General features: G+C 37.0%; 1 protein-coding gene across 6 annotated transcripts in view; it reads left to right on the top strand.

The window, feature by feature from the left end:
• Positions 1-20,714, top strand: part of LPP (LIM domain containing preferred translocation partner in lipoma) — a 696,555-nt gene that overhangs the window by 570,637 nt on the left and 105,204 nt on the right. For all 6 annotated transcript variants that reach the window (XM_021071250.1, XM_021071246.1, XM_021071248.1 and 3 more), the window contains one exon: positions 5,225-5,394. In XM_021071250.1, coding sequence (XP_020926909.1) covers positions 5,225-5,394 — 170 coding nt within the window. The remainder of the gene's footprint in view (positions 1-5,224; positions 5,395-20,714) is intronic.

Here is a 20,714-nt window from a genome sequence, read left to right on the forward strand (position 1 = left end):
CTGGCAAGTGCTTTTGAGAAAATAGCCAATTCTTCTGTTCATGTATGTTATCAACGAGTGGAAAGCCACTGAAAACTCTTCAAACTAAAACATCAAGAGACAGCATTAGGGAAATCACTCTTGATGGTGAGAAGAAACATATATTATGATGCCACAGAAATTTCTCTTTTTCAGCCAACTTCATTGTTAACAGTCTGTCCCCTGTTTTACATGCAACATGAAATCTGTTTGGACAATACATGTCAGCTTTTATCCTGACAAGCATTTCAGAAATAGGCAACCTTGGAACAGTGGCTTAACTTGGCTGAATATTGCAATCATCTGGAGAGCTTTTAAACATTCCAGTCCTAAGGCATCGACCTCAGAAACAAAATCAGAATTTCTGGAGCTGGGACCCAGGCATCAGTCCTTTTTTTTTTTTTCTTTTTTTTTTTTTTTTTTTAATTCCCCAGATGATTCTAACATATAAGTGTCAGCTTAAAAAAATGCACAACCTGAAAGCTGAAAGTTCAGTTTTATTTGGGGCAAAATTAGGACTTAAGCAAGGAGGATATGAAGACAAATGTGACCTGGCTTCATGTTTGCGTAAATGTAAATTTTTAAATGAAATCTTCTTTGCGTATTATAAAGGAAATAAATTCAAGTTACAAAAAAGAGAAAGCTGGAAGCATTAAATATGAAAACCCATGTCTCACTACCTTCCTTGCCTAACTTGTTGATTTTCGTGTAATCTTCACCCATGCCATTCCTAAAATGACTTGTTCAAAAACTATATAACCTTCCAGACTTAGCTCAAGTAGTTGGACTACCATAAAGCCTTTCTGTTTGTAAGAGGAAGTAAGTCAGACCTAGCAGAACAATCAGGAAGCCATTGCAATGGCCTAGGAAAGATAATAAGCCCAATGTGGGTAGCAGGCATGAGCAGGAAGGAAGCATTTCAGAGACATTGCAGAGGTTGCGATGTTTGAGGGAGTGGGGGAGGAGGGGGAAGGGTGAGAAGAATCCACAATTTATATCCACAGTTGATATAAAGCAATATATATATATAAACAAAAAAATACGTGGGCAAGCTTTTTTTTTTTTTGGTTCAGTTATCTCAATTCACTGACAAAAATCTCCCCAGGCTGTCTAACCCTCTGTCATTGGACTTTTTAAAATTAGTGTGCTAAGTATTGCCAACAAGCTCCTCATACCAACCATGGGTCTAAACTTGACCCAGAGCTTTCTGCTGGCCCCTAATCAACTTTGTTTCCTTCATGCTCTGATGCCTTCAAGTCTGGTACCATCCACCTGGTTTTTCTTGTTTAAAAGTGCTCAGATACTTGTCTTCAAATGGGCAGTAAGATTGTGGGATGCTTTTAATGATATGTAGCATGGGCCCCTCTAGGGGCAAGGATGCACTGTGCTTGAGTAACTTTTTTTCCATTGTGAATGCCTCCCTAACAGACATAGTGTGTAAATTTTTGTTAATGTGAAAATGGAACATTTGGGCACCTTTTCTGTCCTGCTGATGCGTAGGGCTATTTTTAATTTTTGTTCTTCGCTCTTTTTTTGAGCTTGTGATTTTAAAGGTGCCAGACTGACTGCCCTCCAGCCTGGTGTCCCCGATTTCTCCCAAGAATAGGAAAAGTACGGGAGGCAGTAGAGCTGGTCATGTCTGGGTCTAGCATATTAGCCTGACCCATTCTGGAAGAATATTCTCCAACATATAAAGGAGAAGATTGTTCCTTCAGAATACAGTGCATCTGCTTTCACAGCTGAGAGGACAAAACCTTGTTGTGCTGCCACCAAGTCACTGCAGAGTTTTTGGATCCAGTAAGCCCAGCTACTCATTCCTTCGGTGGAAAAACTAGAATGTTTTTCTCTCTTCCATCCCCACCTGTCAAAATTACATCCTTTAAGGTTGGTCTTAACTGCTTCTTTCTCCAAGAAACCTTTTCTGAGCCTTCTCAGGTGTGATTTTCCTCCCACATCTCCATAGCACTTTCTCAGATGATACCGTGTTTTGTTACGTAGGATGTATATAGCCTCATGATTAATTCAAAAGGCACTGCCATTGTACCATACAGATTATCGTACTGGGCAAAGAGTATATACCCGGGGAATGCCTGTTGAATACAGTGAGAATCCCAAAGCTTAGCTTTTCATCCTGACTTTTAGGGCTCTGCTCTGACCTTTCCCTTTAATTAGTGACTGAAATTTCCTCCTAGATCCTCATGGGTAGCCCTCAAACTCTCCATAAACCATGTAGGCTCAGGCTCTTGGAATCCCAATATTACACTTTGGGCAGCCATGGTCTGGAATCTTAATTGCTGCCTCTACCTCCATCACAGGCCACCATGACCAATAGTCAATAACATTTGGCCAGAACAATTTTTTTCCAAAGTGTGGTCCAGAGATCACTGGTAGTCCCTGAAGGAGTATCAAGGAGTCTAGAAAAGGAAAAAGTAATAAACAATTATTTTCTTGACTTGCTTTTAACACATCTGAAATGTAAAATGACAACATTCATAGAAATTCAATATGCTCTTAATGAATCATCACATTCTTAAAGATTGCACATGGACCACAAAACCTGTGTTGATCGGTGTTGTTTAACAGATGTTAAGTAACAGTGCCATTCAGCTCAGTATTTTCATGTCATTGGTATGTTTTTTTTCCTGCTGCTGTTAAACCTACATTTTTATTATTACTATTGTATTACACTCTTTCTTCAGTTCACCAAAATAGATCAGTGATTTGAATGAGTCTTTGAAAGTGGAAAAAAAACAGTAATAAAGATAATACCATAAATACCACTTCAGATTAATATTACAAATGTAAATTTTAGTGAACGCAATTCCAATATAAATATTGGAAATGAATCTGTATACACTGGGATGAATGTGATTATTTTGCACAAGCAGTTGAAAAAGAAATTTTTGAATGTTATGATGATATAATTTTTTTAATTATATTTTATGGACTGGTGATCTATTTGCCTGTAATCTCAAACATATTTTCTGTAATGAAATGTTGTCAGATAGTAGCATGAAGCTCTTAGAATTTTAGCACCATTTTACAACATAGTATAGTAAACTAATTACTTTTTTTCTAAATAATCACAAAAATAGTGCCATGCAAAAAACTCAATTTTCTTACTAAAGACAATGAAAGTCCAAAATTTTAAAAGCATCTTTGTAAGGTTACACATTTCATATGATAAAAAAGCAAATACAAGTTCATTCTTAGATAGAAGTTTATAAATCAAGCCATATAGTTTATTACAAACATTATATAAAAGTTTATCAAATGTCAAGAATATGCTATTAAGACTTCATAAAAATGTCAACTATGGTGGAGGCAGCTCAGTTTCCAAGAGTTTTTTAACTTTTTTTAAGCACTTGATATTGCTTATTCTTTAGGGGGGAAATGTTCTATAGTTTGAGGTATATTTTAAAGATGCATTCAAATCCTGTGACAAATATAAAGAAATGCTTTCCAGGGCTAGTGCAACCAAAGAAGTTTAGAAATATATTTTCCTCTTTTCTCCATGTTGAAACATTTAAAGTTCCTCCGCCCCACACACCTTTAGGTGTGAAATGGTTGTCAATCCAATATGATGGAGTGCTGAAAGCAGTCTTTAGTGAGAAATCTTTCCATAGTGTCAGCTCTGTGTTCAATCCTGAAGCACAGAAGCAGCACAGAGGCAAGTTAGCAGACTGGTTAGGACCATTGACCCTGGGACTAGACTGCTTGTGTTAAAAGGTAACAAACCACTTTTATAACCCAGTTTCCTCCTCTGTATAGCAGAGATGATAATAGTCCCTTGCCATAGGTTGTTAAGTATGTGTAATGCATTAATATACATGAAGCATCTAGAAAATGCCTGATCTATATGAAGCATTAGGTTTGCTATAGCTTATCTGTTAAATCTCACTGATTCTTGCTGATGTTCCCAGGGACCTATAATTACTTGTTAAGCCTTTTTACATTTGTAGAAATAAAAAATAAGAAGGGAAACTGAATGTGACTGTGAACTCTGGCTCAAGACTCCCACAGTGAAACCAGCTATGGATACAGACTGCAGCCAGCACAATGCCTCTCACTGACATCAATGTTTTCTCTTGCATTACATTTTAATGTTATTGTTCAAAACTTAATGCAATCTTTTTAACCTAAACATAATGTCTATATGTGGTCAGAGCCCCCATGAATCAATTTCATGATGCTGTAAGTTTATAGAACCCTGGGCTGGACAGTGACAACCAAAGACGTGAGGGTCTCAAAATGCTACAGTATGTGGAATAGTGGCACCATTTAGAGATAATTCAAAGTAGGAACAGACCTGGAGGCAGTGCTGAGTTGTAATGTCTTAAAGAGTATCAGGTATAAAAGATGAGACTTATTTCCTGAGGCCCCAAAAGACAGCACTGGGACTACTGGGTAACAGAATGAGGAAGCATCTGGGCTCAGTACAGGAAAGAACTTTTTAGCAGTCAGCACTGCCTGGAAATAAAAGGGACTACCTTTTTCTCTGCCTGTCACTGAGGGCTGGATGCAGGAAGTTGCAACCCAGGCTTTTATGAAAGGAGTTGAATTTTGAGTGTGAACCCAGCTCCCTCCCAGTCTAATTGGACACAGAGTGTCTCCAGGGAGAAAGACTTTCCTAGACTTTGCCTATCACTCCTATTATCCTGGGTCAAGTTTTTCTTATACTTGTATGTGACATTAGAGGCAGAGCACTGGCCTCCAATGCAGGAGACCTGGGTTCTACTGGGTCACTTTCTGTGGCACCTTGGCTGGGAGGGTTAGCTCCTCAGCTGACCGGTAAAGTCACCATCATGCTGGCCTTATGGGGGATAGTGGTGGCTGTGGTGGTCATCTTGCTCGTGGTGATGATGGCTGTAGAAGTGCTCTTATTGCGGCTGCTGGCAGTACATATTTGCTGTCTCCCCATATTGACTTCTTTAGAAAAACTCAAGATGTTCCTTGTTGTGTTCTTTTTTTTTTTAGATTTTAATTTTTTCCATTATAGTTGATTTACAGTGTTCTGTCAATTTCTACTGTACAGCAAAGTGACCCAGTCATTCATATATATATATATATATATATATATGTATTTATATGTTCTTTTTCTCACATTATTCTCCATCATGTTCCATCACAGGTGACTAGATATAGTTCCCTGTACTATACAGCAGGACTTGGTGAGTTCTTAGCAGTCTGTCCCTCTTTTTTTCAGGCCGCTGTGCTCGCTGTGGGGAAAACGTCGTTGGGGAAGGTACAGGATGCACTGCCATGGATCAGGTCTTCCACGTAGATTGTTTTACCTGCATCATCTGTAACAACAAGCTCCGAGGGCAGCCCTTCTATGCTGTAGAGAAGAAAGCCTATTGCGAGCCCTGCTACATTGTAAGTTCAGATTTGATCCTTGGGTACTTTACAAAGATGTCTTCTTTGGCAAAATGCCAGTCACTCCAGATCAAATGTAACCATCAGATCTTTGCTGCTGATCAGATTTCAAAATATGTGCCTGGGAGTTCCCATCATGGCACAGCAGAAACGAATCCAACTGGGAACTGTGAGGTTGCAGGTTTGATCCCTGGCCTCGATCAGTGGGTTAAGGATCCGGCCTTGCCACAAGCTGTGGTGTAGGTCGCAGACACGGCTCTGATCTGGCATTGCCTGGTTGTGCATAGGCCGGCGGCTACAGTTCCCATTCGACCCCTAGCCTGGGAACCTCCATATGCCACAGGTACAGCCCTAAAAGGACAAAAAGACAAAAAAAAAAAAAAAAAAAAATGTGCCTGTGTAATTGGCATATCTTAAGTTTTATCCCTATGTCCTCGGTTCATATGAGGTCAAAAGGTGTATGGCTTGCAGAGAAAATCATCGCCCTGTGGTTTATCAGCGTATATGTACAAGCTAGCACCTTGAAGCATCAGAAGATTTCCCAAGTAGCAGTCACACCTCTTATTATTAGGTCTCACTCTGTATTTGTAGAGAAACATTGCAGGGCCTTGGAACTTGTGAGTGTTCTTTCAAACTCCTGGGTCCTTTGAAATACTTTTTTTCTACCTAGAATTTCTCTTACCTATTATACCCGGCAGGTTTTCAATGATGCAATTACAGAAACTCTCTATTATAGTATCTATACCTTAAAGGGAAATAAATAGTTATGCCTACTGAGCAAATAAATTGTTTCTTTTTTTTAAAATGCTCAACTATATTTTAATAACATAGCTGGGTAACTAAAAATACTCATAGTGACATTATCTTAGCTGTTTGCCAGGCTACTTAAATCTACACATAAAGCTGTCTTCTGATATAGCTGTTTGATGAATGAACATAAACTTTTTTAATCTAAAGTAAATTCCCTTGCTATCCTTCTACTTGATTCTATATCTCTGTGTAACACTTGTTAGTAGAAGAAGTAGTGTTTTTTTTACAAGCCCACGAAATAAACATGATTTGGTCCTCAGTGCCCAGGCATCAAGGTAAGAGAAGCCTTGAGAGCAAAGTAGTGGGAGTTGGACATATCCTTGCAGATCCCCAAGGTTCAAGTTTACTGTAGAAGTTTCTGGCCTTATTAGAATTTTTCAATAACCTGAAAGGTCTTATTCATTGCAGCCCTAGAATCTGTACTACAGATCTCATAAAATTTATTTGAGATTAAGATCGCACAGGGTTAAATATTGTTTTGCATCTCTTAGGTTCTATTTTATTTCATTTTCCTGGCCAAAGGCAACTTCGTTGCATATAGTATCATCATAGTGCCATCAATGTTGGAGCTGGAAAAAAACAGAAACAAAAACTTGAGATCATTTGCCTAACCCCTCTTTAGAAGTAAGAGCACAGAGATACAGGGAGGAGGAAAGTGACTTATCTCTCATTAGTGTCAGAGCTAGGTCTGTATTCAGTTGTTCACACTCCTAGTCCCCATGTGTTTTGCAGACACTGCAAGTTTTTAGCTTGTCCAGAAAATAAACCCAAACACAATGATGTCTGTTGTTGATTTGGAAGGAACACTTACATATCAGGGAAAGTCTAGTGAACAGAAGCTTGTCTTTTTAGGAAATATGAATATTTCAGATACCACTCTTTGAAATCTTCTTTGTTGAAAAAGAAAATGACAAAATTCCCTGCCTTTGTAAACATACTGTGTGGATTGTCATTCACAATGACCTAGGACCACAGTGAAATTATTTATTGCAGTGAGCTCTGTAGCAGTGATGTCAGCAGAGCCTCTGGAAACACCTAAGGCCATTTGTCCATACACTAAGTGACCACAGGTGGCTTTGTAGTTCTTGTGCCTATTTTTCATTCCCCCACCTTTTTTTTTTACTGCATTTTTATTCTTGCTGCATTTTTATTCTTGCTATTTGAATGATGCTCCTGTGGCTGCCTCCTTCAGTTTTCTTATGAGCTAAAAATGTCATGAAAATTGGGAAGGTTACTTGATCTTTGCTGACCTCAGTTTCCTCATATATAGAATGGTGATGGTTGCAGGATTTTGACCAAAGGCCTATGAATATGAAATGAGGCAATCCAGCAATCCTTGACTGGCTCAGGGAGTGGAAGTGGAATGAATGTTATTCTGAGATTAATTTTGATAAGATTTCTGGCCTATTCAGCATTTCTGAAAGGGAGGGCCTTACATGTGCAGTGAGATACATTGGGCTTGGGAAATTGTTTTACCCTCTCAGACATACCTCTCTCCCATTTTTTTTTAATGCTTGGCTTGCTCTCCTGAGTGTGTGGTAAAACTGAAAAAAAGTTTAATCTAGCTAATTATGGGTTTCTCGAATAATGGACTTAAGTTTCAGTCTCCATCCCAGGTGTAACATCTTGGTATTTCTTTAGGACCCATTTTCCTTCTGCTTTGGTTGCCTGTTACTGTACTATGTTCATGACAAGGAACATGACCTGGCTCATATTTAATCACATCCTTGGAAGAAGTGGGTGAATTCAAATAATGGAAATTTTTACCATCCTTCTTGACTTCACTCCCTCATAAGAAACTTTAGTCAAGATTTCTCTTTAATGAGATTTATCCGTGGTGACTCTAAACGTAATTTAATTCTTATCAGAATTTAGTTAAGCTTTACTCCAAAACCCTTGTTCGATATTGATTTCAGAGTTCAGTACAGCCCTCAAGTCCTCAGATGGATGTTTTAGCATTTTAATTTCTTCTGAACTTTTATAAGTCCAATAAGCTGCCGCACTAAAAATGTAAAGGGTTTTCTTGTGCGGAGGTTGGGGAAGCGGGAAGAATAAAATGAAACATTTGTTTTGAAGATAGAGTTTGTATTGAGAAGAACCCTAGGGCTGTGTGTATCTCCCTTTGAACCAGAGCCCTTAGAAAAGGAAGCACCTGCAATGTCATCCAGTCAAATTACCTCCTGTTCCATTAGTGGAAACAATATGTCTGAAGAGATCCCTTTCAAAGCAGAGAAAACCTAAGCCCTGGGCCTCAGTCTGTGCCTTTTTTATTATTATTAATGGAATCAGAATATTGAAGATAGCGTCTTAGTTAATTATTTCTGTGTAAGGACCATCCTGTTTGATGCTCTGAGTTCGGAAAGGAGACGAGTCTAACATAAATTTAATTTATTCTTGCCCCAATTGGTTATTGATCAACTGAAGATCATATTTAAATTAAACATTTAAGTAATTTGGAGAGAAAATATACCAGTTATGGCTTTATCTTTGATTCAGTGATTATTCAGATTTACCTATATCCTCTTGAATCCTTAATCCTTACATGTACATAGGATTAAACAAATTTGATTCAGTAAGGCATTGTGTTTCACTTTAATCATTTTGTACATGCTTTCTTTTGTATTTTCTATTGATTGACAATATAAATATATGTATATATATATATATATATATAGCTTTTCATTGTTAATAATTTCCATTTTTAGCTTTTCATATGTTTAGTTTACACACTACTTTTTAAAACCATTTGCTACTGGACAGATAATGGATATTTTCCAATCTTTTAGTATTATAAAAAACATGCCTATAAATAACTGAGTAAAATTTTATTTAATTTTATTTTGAATTGCTTTCTTAGCATAAATTCTGTGATTTATATTACCAAATTTATGGCAATTTGAAGAGCTTTTACTAGATTTCTTTAAAAAGATATTTTCACTTTAGAGAACCATCAACAATAATGAGACCAAATGTTAAACTATAACCTGTCCACTATTGAAGAGGTTTATTTACATTTATTTTGAACCAACTGAATAGGTGCATTATATAATAGTTTTTAATTTGGGTTTCTGTAATTAGCAAAATCATTAAGATGCTTTTTTTCTTTGGTGATACATCTCTTAAAAGCTTAGTTTTGATTATTCTTATGGATTTGTTTAAATAAACATATTAAAATTAGAGCACTAAGCTTCCTTGGGAAGAAAAGTGATATAAATAGCATACCTTGGTCCTAGTCTTTGCTTTCCTGGTATGATGTGAAATAAATCATTTAATCTGTGAGTACCAGTATCCTCATTTATTAAAGGGAAATATTAACTTCTAACCATTCTTCAAAGAGAAGGAGTGAACAGGAGTAATATTTTCTACATGATGAAGAAATCATTTACTAATACAAGGGCTTAATCTGATTAATAACATTTTCATTGCTTTTTTTTCTTTGGCTTAATCTGATGGAATTTAGAAATCCTCTAAGTTTGGGGTAATTTCATAGCTGCAGTTGCTATGGAAATCCTGCAATAAATAGATGTCATAGAAGGAATATGAGGACATATATGAGAAGAGGTTAATGTTTTTCTTAAGATTTTTGTGTTGGTATGGGAAGCAACCATACTTCCCACTGCCCTCAATGAGACAGGCTTCTAAGTACAGATTTACAAAAGAATTGCTGTGTTCTCAGCATTGCCAAAGAGTCTGGGCCTAGAGACACAGTGCATCAGAGATGCTCAGCAAGTCTGTTTATGAGATGGCAGCCAAGGATCTTCCCCTAAACCAGGGCTCTTACTCAGAGTGGATGGAATCCAGCTCCTGACTCTCTGGTAGTGGAAGTTGGTACAGGCATTTTTATTACAGTTACAATCCAAGTGATTAAAAGACTTAAGGAAATAGGAGGCCAACTTCACATGAGACTAAACACTTAAAAGTTCCTGAATTTGCGCATTAGTGGCTCACACACTAACAGCTTTTTTTCTCCCTGTGTCACTAAATGGCTACAGTTAAAACATTCTAACTTTTCAACCTACTTTAAGAGGTAGGTTTTGTACCTTTGCAGGAAGGTTGTCTTTTATATGCTCAATTCCACCTAATAAAATGTTTTAAAAGCAGTTATGGCTAGTGCTTTATGTGGGTATTAGCAACGGACCTGAGAGTTTAGACTAAACTTGAGAAATTCAGGTGAACTTCTCTCCTCTTTCCTTAATTACATACCCCTCCTGCTCTCTCATCCCCAAGTAGTGGGTCTCTCTCTCTCTCTCTCTCTCCCTCTCTCTCTCTCTTTCCCACATACCACCCATCCACTCACACACGCACACACGCGCTTTCTTCTTAATGTTAATTACATCATCCTCCTATAAGCACTCTCCCAGGAAAGAGAAAAATGGTTCAAGAGAGAGGAAAATTTGTCAAGTATGCTCTTGAGAGATTTAACCATTCTAACTACTACGAATAGTTTTCTCCTCCATTTGTACAGCCCCTTATATTTCACAGTGCTCCTGCGCCTCTTTTACTGCACCTTACGCATTAGAACCTTGTGAAACAGACAGAGGGGAGATTATTGGTCCCATTTATAGTGGCTTTGATATTTTCAAAGAAAAAGACAAAACGAAGCCTAAGGAACAGATCTTTTCACTTGCATTTTATTACTAGATCCATTCTGCTGCCCTGAAACTACAGTTCAGCTTCCTAAAAATGTGCGGATATTGACAGCCCCCTGGGATTATATAGCCTTTGAGTCCCACAGTTTTAATTGATGACCACATGAATCATGGCTTCCAGTATTACAGAGCCTAAAATGCTAAACTTCTGCCAACTTAAAACCACAGCCCCTGCCTTTCCATGAGCATTTACTTGTTGCTCTCCCCGAAATGTCTCAGGTTTTAAGACAAAAGCCCATTTTTATGGTTAAAAATAATCACAGCAATAACTAATGTTTCTTTAGTGCCTTAATTTTTACACAGCACTTTTTGTTTATCTCAGGTCACTTTCTCAAAATCTTAGAATATAGGTACAATTATTATTGCCTTTACTTCCAATAGTAATAACTTGGGTTTTAGAAAAAAATCAGCTTGCTCAGTCCCACAGAGCATGAGTGTCAGATCCAGGACTTGATCCCGGTCTTTGATTTTCAAGTTCAACTCTGCACATATCCAACAAATTATTGGAAATTTCATTTGTTATTACTAGGTTTCATTTTTCCTCATTAATTTTTTTCTCTATTACCATATATGAGCTCAGAATATTTTTTTCTTATAGTAGTAATTAAAAAAAAACTCAGTTTTTAAGTATCACATGCTCACTAGAGAAAAATTAGAAAATACTTTTAAAGGGCATATAACTCTCCCATCTAAATATTAGAACAGTTTACATTTTACCACATATTTTTTCTATTTTGGTGTACCTGGATATGATATATGTTTATAGATGTAACCACATACCTATATATATGTTTACATGTACATACAAACACAATGAGATCATACTGTCTGTACTAATTAATAACTTGCTTTTATTATGTAACAGTATATCAAACTTTGCCTCCTACAGAAATAGTTTCTTTTAAATATTCCATGAACACTCAAAAAGAATGTATATGACTTGCATACCTTTTCTGAAAAAAAGTGACTCAAAAATATTCCAGCAGGCAAATAAATTAATCAAAAAGTATGTAGGAAATCTAGAATAACTAAAATTATGATAAGCCATGAATCAACAAAACTAATAGTTAAAAATAGATAGGAATAGGTGTAATGCCAAATTCAGACCAAAAGAAAATAATATTAATTACCTACTCATTATGATATTAATTATGATATTAATAATAGACAAAATACAGTTCAGGACAAAACTATCACATAAGCCAAAGAACACTATTTTATTGACAAATGTCATAGTTCCTGAAAAATGATCTTGAGCCTTTTTTCATTAAATAGCATTACATTGAAATATGATACAAAAATATTGATGAAATATGAGATGAAGATGGTAAAACCGTAGTCTTTATAAAACTTTAACATATTTCTTATAATCTCTGACAAACCAATTATAGAAGTTGGATAATATGATTAGATATCATTGATTTAATCCATACAACCAAAGAGATTATATCTTCTTTCCAAATCATGGAATATTTAGAAAAGCATCATATTATAGTCCAAAAGGAAAATATAGACAGCTTCTACTTTGGCTGACTGGTTGTGCATGTCAGCACAGTAAGGCAAGAAACCCATAAAAGGATAAACAATAAACATACTCTTGAGTTTAAAAAAATTTCTTGGAAAGTAATGGTAATAACACTGCATGACAAGGAGAATGAGATGCAGCCAAAGTGGAATTCCAGGTAAAGTTGGTAATCATTAATTGCAACAAGAAAGAGTGCAAATATATGAACCTAAAAAACTGGAAATGACAAAAGCAACCCAAAGGGAAAAGGGATTAGTTTAAATGAAGGCAGTTCTTGATGCATTGAAAAATATTAGAATTTTTAAGTTCAGGAGATGATTCTTTGAAAAGCATAGTAAAGTGAACATCCAGTGAAGATAATCAAGAATTAAGGGGAAAACCAAAAATTATAAAAATTTAAGAATGAAAAGGAAGCTTTCAGCATCGATGTAGAGGACATTTAATTATTACAGTTAAAATTTTATAGAAAAGAGGCTATTCTCTGTGCAAATCTAAATACAGGGGAAGAAAACTTAAATAACCTCATAAACATGGATGAAATGCAGAGCTACTACCTGAGAAAGAACCAAGAACTTTTACAAACAGGAGTTTTCAAATCTTTGAAGAACAACTGATTCCTGTGCTATTTCAATTTTCAGAGCTTAGCAAGAGAAGATAAGCTTCCCAAATCATCTTGTAAAGGTAGCCTGATCCTGATTAATTATACCTAACCTAGGTTGCCCCCCAAAGAACACTCTATGCTAATAGAACTTTCATAAGTGCAGAAATCTTAATTGAAATATTAGCACACTGAATGCCACATAGTGAAACAATCCAGGTTATTCCATGATTCCAGTGTTAGAACAATTATTAGGAATCTTTTAGCATGATTAGTTGTAGTGAAATATCAATTTTAAAAAAATTAGTAAACATCCATTGATGCCAAAAAAGCATTTAATGAAATTTATCACACATTCTTTTTTAAAAATGAAAATAATTGCAATAACTTAAAATGAGCTTTAAATAAAATAGAAGAAAAAAAGAAGATATTTAAGTTTAATAGGATAAAATAAACTAATGGTGAGCCCTCTTCCTAGATTTTCCTAGATATCCACGGAATTCCTGCTATTATATTAGTATTATTCTTAACATTCTAGCCTTTGTAATGGAAATTTGGAAACAAAAACAATATATATTATACGACTTTTTTCTTTTATGTATATACTATTTCAAGTATATAATATTTCTGACACAAAGTTATAAAGCATAATAAGACGATATACCATGTACCCATTATCCAATTTAAGAAATAAAATATTAGAAATCCAGTTGAAATCTCTTAGGTTCTTACCCCAATCACATTCTCAAGGCTCCTGTACAGTGGTAGCTAATATGCTAAATTTGTTTTAACATCCATGGGAGTTCCCATCATGGCTCAGTGGTTAATGAATCCAACTAGGAACCATGAGGTTGCAGGTTCGATCCCCAGCCTCGCTCAGTGGGTTAAGGATCTGGCATTGCCGTGAGCTGTGGTGTGGGTCACAGATGCAGCTCAGATCTGGCGTTACTGTGGCTCTGGTGTAGGCAGGCGGCTACAGCTCCAATTATATCCCTAGCCTGGGAACCTCCATGTGCTGTTCTAGGTGCAGCCCTAGAAAAGACAGAAAAAAACAAATAAAACATACATTTCTGTACAGTTTTATTGCATATCTCTAATATGTAATATATATCATATATTATTATATATTAGCTCTAATATATATTATATATAGTATATGTTATGTATTATCTCTAATATATATATTATATATATCATACTTTATATATGATATATATTATTATATATTATCTCTAATATATATGTTGTGTTGTTTGCATATAGTATTTCTTAATTTTAAATGAATGTATTGTATCATACTTATTTTTCTGAGACTTTTTCACTCAAAATTGTAAGACTAGGGTGTATAAATATGTATGAATTATATGATAATTATTTAAGAAAATCTAAGGAAACCTAAATTATTTATTAGTAACCTAGCAAAATCAAAATAGAAATTTACATTTAGAAAATAAAATGGGAAAAAAATCTTTATGAAGAAGCAACAAAAACAAAATACCTAGGTAAACCTTTAAAAGGGTAAATGATCTAAGTGAAGAATGCTATAAAATTTTACAGGGATAATTAACTCAGGAGCAAAATGATTGGAGGATTGAATATGCTTTGGAAAGCACCTCTCACTTTAACAGGCATTTATATCATCACCCTGTAATTATACAACAGCTCAACTTTCAGTGGGAGAATAGTTACTGCACTGTCCTTTGCTGATGGATTTTATTTAGCCTTTTCCCCTATAGAGCCCCTAGCCCTTTGCTGATTTTCATTACTGCCCACCACATCCCTGCAGGCTATACGGCCCTCCCTGGAAAGGGTAGTAAGGCTCCCACCTGGAAGAAGATGGCCCAGAATAATAGAGACCTAGCCAGACATACCTTTTGCCACAGTCTGCTATCCCAAACTCTACTTTTTTCTCTTGTCATAGAGATAGAATGCTTTTTAAGAGCCAGGAGGAACCTTAGAAATTCAATAACGTCATTTTATAGCTGAGAAAACCTAAAGCCTGAGAAAGCTGACTGATTTGCCTGAGGTTATATGGTTTATTAATGTCAGAGGCAGGAATAGAAACCATGAGCCTTGATGATGCCTTCAAAGAACTGCTTTCTTTGGGACTGACATGAGAGGTTTAACCATATGTGACTACAGGGCCCAGAGTAACATCCCTAGAAAATACTGGATTGCATAAATTTTGGTTGGAGAGTTTAGACATAAGACAGAAGTTGCTTCAGCCCTAACCAGAATGGAGAGTCTCAGATTTCCAGGTTACATGCCTCTGAAACTTTATGCTAGAACTTTCCCACTGCCCTAGTTTGTTTATTTTTAAATCAAGCATGAACTCACCACTTGGTGTTTGCCAGAGTTTGGATGAATGTCAGCATCAGGCCGCTGTAATAATGGTTTAAGATTATTTAATCCTATTACTTATACACTTCATTAGGCTGAGTGAATTGTTGGCAGTGGTTCAGTAAACTTCCTACTTTAGAGATAGATAAAAGGTTGGAAAGAAAATGGGGAAGGAGTCTGTTCCTTGTTTTCTTTCATATTTATCCTATATCTCCTAAAGGATGAAGGAATGATAATTACTCAGTACAGTGCAAAATCTGTATTAGTAGGGTCTTTTTAACTGGACTGTACCCTCAGAACCGAAAAATGAATACATTTTCGATTAGAATTAAAGATTTGGGCAGAGGAGATAGAGGGAGGAAAGGAGAGAGAGAGAGAGAGAGTGTGTGTGTGTGTGTGTGTGTGTGAGAGAGAGAGAGAGAGAGAGAGATTATGCTTTCAAACTGATCTTAAAAATAAACCAGAAAATAAGTTGGAAGAGTCCTAAGTAAGATATTCAATCTTTCATTTAGGGGGCCTGAGATGAGGCAGCAAATATTTTTAGAGAAAGAATATGGAATTTAACTTCAGACACTAGTCTGCATTCACTTCATTTCTTTTAGCTTAAATTTCCTCACAAATAGAATGAAAATGGTATTTCTTACCCCAGTGGCTAAGTGAGGGTTCAGAGAGGCTGATGGGGCTGAATAAAACTCAAAGTGTGGAGGCTCTGAGCAGTAAATAACTGCATAGACTGAGGCTCAGGAACATATGTACAGAACCTGCAGAAGAGAAGTTTGTGTAGCTTGAATCCCCAAAGGACAGTTATTCTTCCATGTTTCAGTCTCCAGAATGTTATCTGCACACTGCTGGTTTGAGAGCTTGAAGAGTCTGAGGACCAGTCACCAGTCATGAGCCTCAGGGAGCTTGGTTTTCCCAAAATGTGCCAGAGGCCACCTGCTTTGGAATCACCCTGAAGTCCTCATTAAAAACAAAATTCTGGACTACTCCCCAGAATTCCTGCACAAGAAGCCAGGAAGTTAGCATTGTTTATAAGGCTCTTGGAGAAGGTTCCTTTGCACACCCAGATTTGAGATCTATGTGCCTAGACCTCCAGCCCAGCTCGTGTAAGAAGCAGTCCTGAAACACTTCACTTTTACCCCACACGCCTCTCCTCCACATTCCTTTTACAATACTGGGCCAAACTGGACACTTCTCCCAGACATTGCTATCTTAGCCTTCTCTCTCTGTGCCCAGCCTGCTGTCTGCCTTGTACCTTTCTCCATCTCCACCATTTGAAAATCTATCTCATCCAACCTTAAAAAAGCTTTCCTGGAACTTCCCTAAATAGATGGGGCCTTTTCTGAACATGCAAGGCTTTTATTTCTCCCTCTCTCATAGGTTTTAACCTTCTACAATTGGTGTTATAGCCATTTGAGATTTTTGGCATATTCCCTTATGAATTTGAAACCATTATTGGGGTGGGGGTTATCACATTTTATTCTTTTTTTCTTTCCCTTAGTTCTTGTCCCAACGGGTGTGCCTCTGGTTGCTTTGATATTTATTTGGGGCGGGTGGCTGGAGGGGAATTGGGTTTCCATTTAGATCCCAGTGTCTCCTAAGAGAGTCTTTGACTCTTTGTCCTTTGCTGTACCTTGGATTTGGGACTCTATGTGTGTATAAGAAGCAGAGAAGAGAACTTGGCTTGGGGAGCCTGTCAGCAGTCATTGCTGAAATGTAAATGTAAAAAATTGAAAAGAAGGATGTGAGAGTGAAGCCAGCTGTCTTGCTTCCAGCTGTAGAATTATCATAAGAGCTGTTGCACTCAAGGGCAAATGCACAGGCCCAACTTGTAGATGAAAATTGCTGGGGAGTTTGGGTGGAAATTCTCTGATATTCTGATGACTTTGAATGGGGACATGGTAATTCCTTCCCCTAGTCAGGCTTACTTAAAAAAAATAAAAAAAAAAAAAGAACTTACTTCCTGGATCTCTCTTTTGCTCACCTCCCTGCAGAATCAGAGGATGCCAGGCAAGGCTGGCATCATCTTTATTGCAAGGCAAGAAGGCAAGTGCTCTTTTTGAGTGTTTCATAGTAACAAGCATCTGATATACTGTCAGGTCTTAAAAATATTTTTTTTTAACTTGAAGATTATTTAATAATTCAGTGTCCTACATTTATGAGAAAATAGGATGCCATGAGAGGGGGAAAGACATGTTTAGGATGTCAGGAATGCGTAGATGCCCTGAGAACTCTGAGAAATCTAAATCACAGACATACAGGTGTGATGAGTTTTTGAATTATATCAATTATTTTGCATCATGAATGTCTTTCAAAAAAGTAACTTTTGTTTTACAAGCTCTTGAATAATACTAAAAGGTATTTGGGGCAATTTATATAAATAAAGCCATTGGGACACGTTACTTAAAACTGAGCCTTCTAAAATGTATCCCTAAAAAAAAGTGAAAGTTTATATTTTTATTCTAGTTTAGGCAAAAACTCTAAGTAAAATCTATTATAGAAGCATAACAAATATACAAATAATTTCCCCACAAAATACTATTAAATGTACAGGGGCCTCAGAGGCAAGAACTCTAGGGGAATGAAGTAGAGATATTTGGAGGAAAAAAGAGGAATTAAACAAAAGTCTTCATGGAGGAAGAGGCCTGTACCTGTGTGTCATATGGTAAATCTTAGTTTCTTCTAATACCAAGTTTTCATTCTTTTTCTACCCTGACAGGTAAAAGAGAACTGTTACAATTCCTTTTTACAAATTAACAAAATCAAGGCTTAAAAAACCAAGGGCTTTGGAAAACGAGGAATTAGCATAGGATTAGAGCAAAGCTTTGAGCTCTTACACTCTACCTTTCTCTTAAATAAATTCAAGCTAAGAGATGGCCTGTCATCCGGTAGGGCTTTTCATCAGCAAGGCTTTTTTTTTTTTTTTTTTACAGCCCTCAGGTCCTAGTTTGGTTTCCCCTGTTGTTTTGTTTTGTTTTGTTCTTTTGTCTTTTTCCTTTTTGCCTTTTCTAGGGCTGCTCCTGTGGCATATGGAGGTTCCCAGGCCTACACCAGGGCCACAGCAACGTGGGATCCTTAACCCACTGAGCAAGGCCAGGGATCGAACCTGCAACCTCGTGGTTCCTAGTCAGATTCATTAACCAGTGTGCCACGACAGGAACTCCTCCCCTGTTTTAAGAATCCTTCCCTGTGTCCTTCCAGCTGAAGATAAGCACTTCCTCCTCCAATTCCCCAGAGTGTTTATCTATACTTTTTTTAAATCATTTGCCTTTGTTTTAACATTATATTGATTAACATTATATCTCACCCACATGTATATAGACTGTGAGCTCCTTAAGAAGCAAGCTCATTTTTTTCCTGTTCTTGTTTGTGTCTCTTTTCCTATTCATGCCCAAACCTTACTCCACATCTCCCAAAATAGTGCCAGAGCACTCTTGCCCTGAGGGTTATTTAGTACTTAAAAAAATATATATATGAATGCTTTGTCTGCTCAGTTGTCATAACAAAATACCATGGGCAGTGTTGTTTAAACAACAGAAATTTCTCATATTTTCAGAGACTGGAAGTTCAAGGTGCTGGCATGGTGGGTTTTCTTGAGAGCTCTCTTCCTGGTTTGCAGAAGGTTACCTTCTCATTGTGCCCTCACAGGACAAACAGAAAGCAAGAGAGTGCAAGCTCTCTGGTGTCTGCTTTTATAAGAGCACTAATCCCATCATGAGAACCCCATCCTCTTACCTCATCTAAAATTATTTGTCACCCAAAGATCTCATCTGCGAATACCATCACATTGTGAATTCAGGCTTCAACATACGAAATTTGTGGAGGACCCAGTTCAGTCCATAGCAATAAAATAAACCTTTTCACTATAGGCCTGTGAATGTATTGGTACTGGTTGATGGAGTGGTGATTAGAATATCCTGTGTTTTTGGAATTCCCATCGTGACTCAGCGGAAACAAATCTGACTAGCATCCATGAGGACACAGGTTCAATCCCTGGCCTGGATCAATGGGTTAAGGATCTGGTGTTGCTGTGAGCTGTGGTGTAGGTCGCAGATGCATCTTGGATCCCATGTTGCTGTGGCTGCGGCGTAGGCGGGCAGCTGTAGCTCCTATTCAACCCTTACCCTGGGAATCTCCATATGCCACAGATGTGGCCCTAAAAAAAGAAAAAGAAAAAGAAAAGAATATCCTGTGTTTCTAAATATAGAGTATATATCTTGAGATATTTAATAGGTATTGAGTATCATGTTGCCTTTAAAGACTTTTGGTGGGTTCTCAGTATGGTCCTATTAATGTTTAAGATAGTATATAGCCCTATTGCATTTTCCTTTAAGGTTACACTTCTACCCACTAGGTCTTACCTCATTTTTTAGGCCAGAGAAAAGCTTGGTTCTTTGGAGAGTTGTTGCACATTCCTATTAGATCATTAGGAAATTGGCACAAATGGCAGGAAGCCAGACTGGTCTGTGTCTGGCTAGGCAATGTCTGCAGGTCATTCCAGAAAAGCTGCCGGAATAACGATGTGTTCTTCAATAAAGTGCTTTTTGTCAAAATCTCTTTTGGAATTAACTCCTCATGCTTGGATCAATAAGTCTCACTGACTTGCCAATGTAATTAAGAGGTGGCAGGTTAAGCATTACTATTAATTAAGTTCAAAGTAAAATAAAATGAAGAAGGTTGTTTTTGTGAAATTGTGCTGTCAGGTTTTGCTCGAGTGTTTCTGAGTTTTTATAAAAGAGATTCCAGGAGATGGAGCAGATTACTGTCTCCATTGCCTTGGGAAAAGCAAGCATCAACGTGTGTCTCTTGAATATTTTTAACTGAAGAGTAAACTATTTGCTGATTGATTGTGACAGCCATCAAATGAGCACCTTTTGCATACAAAGCCTGAGTTCAATGTCTGGGAGACAGGAGCAGCATGAGACCCAAGCCCTGGTCTCACAGGACTCTTAGGTGAAGGAGATGCACCAGACACATACACAAGTATAATATAAGGCAGAATCTGTCTGTGAGGGAGATTTGGGCAATGATAAAGAGCTCAGAAAAGGGTGGGTGTGGAGGAGGCCATCATCAAGAAAGACCTCCCAGATGATGCAGCATTTGAGATAGGTCTTGAAAGTAGATTCAGATATGATAAGGGGAAAAGAATACACAAGAACAATTCTAATTTCTAAACATTTATTTTCGATGTTGAACCTCTTTACAACTTTGGGGGTAAAAGGAAGAAAAGAAGCCAGCCTGTTGGCAATGAAGAATTTGTTGAGCATTCATTATATGTGTATTACTCTGCAGAAAGTATAGGAGCAGAGGAGGTAAAGATTATCTTCTGGTTCATGGGTTTTTCTGCTTACGTGACAAGATGGTCTTGGACTCATTACCTTCCTCTGATGACATCTTA

Source organism: Sus scrofa, chromosome 13 (genome assembly GCF_000003025.6).
Source record: "Sus scrofa isolate TJ Tabasco breed Duroc chromosome 13, Sscrofa11.1, whole genome shotgun sequence".
In the NCBI taxonomy this organism is placed as follows: domain Eukaryota; kingdom Metazoa; phylum Chordata; class Mammalia; order Artiodactyla; family Suidae; genus Sus; species Sus scrofa.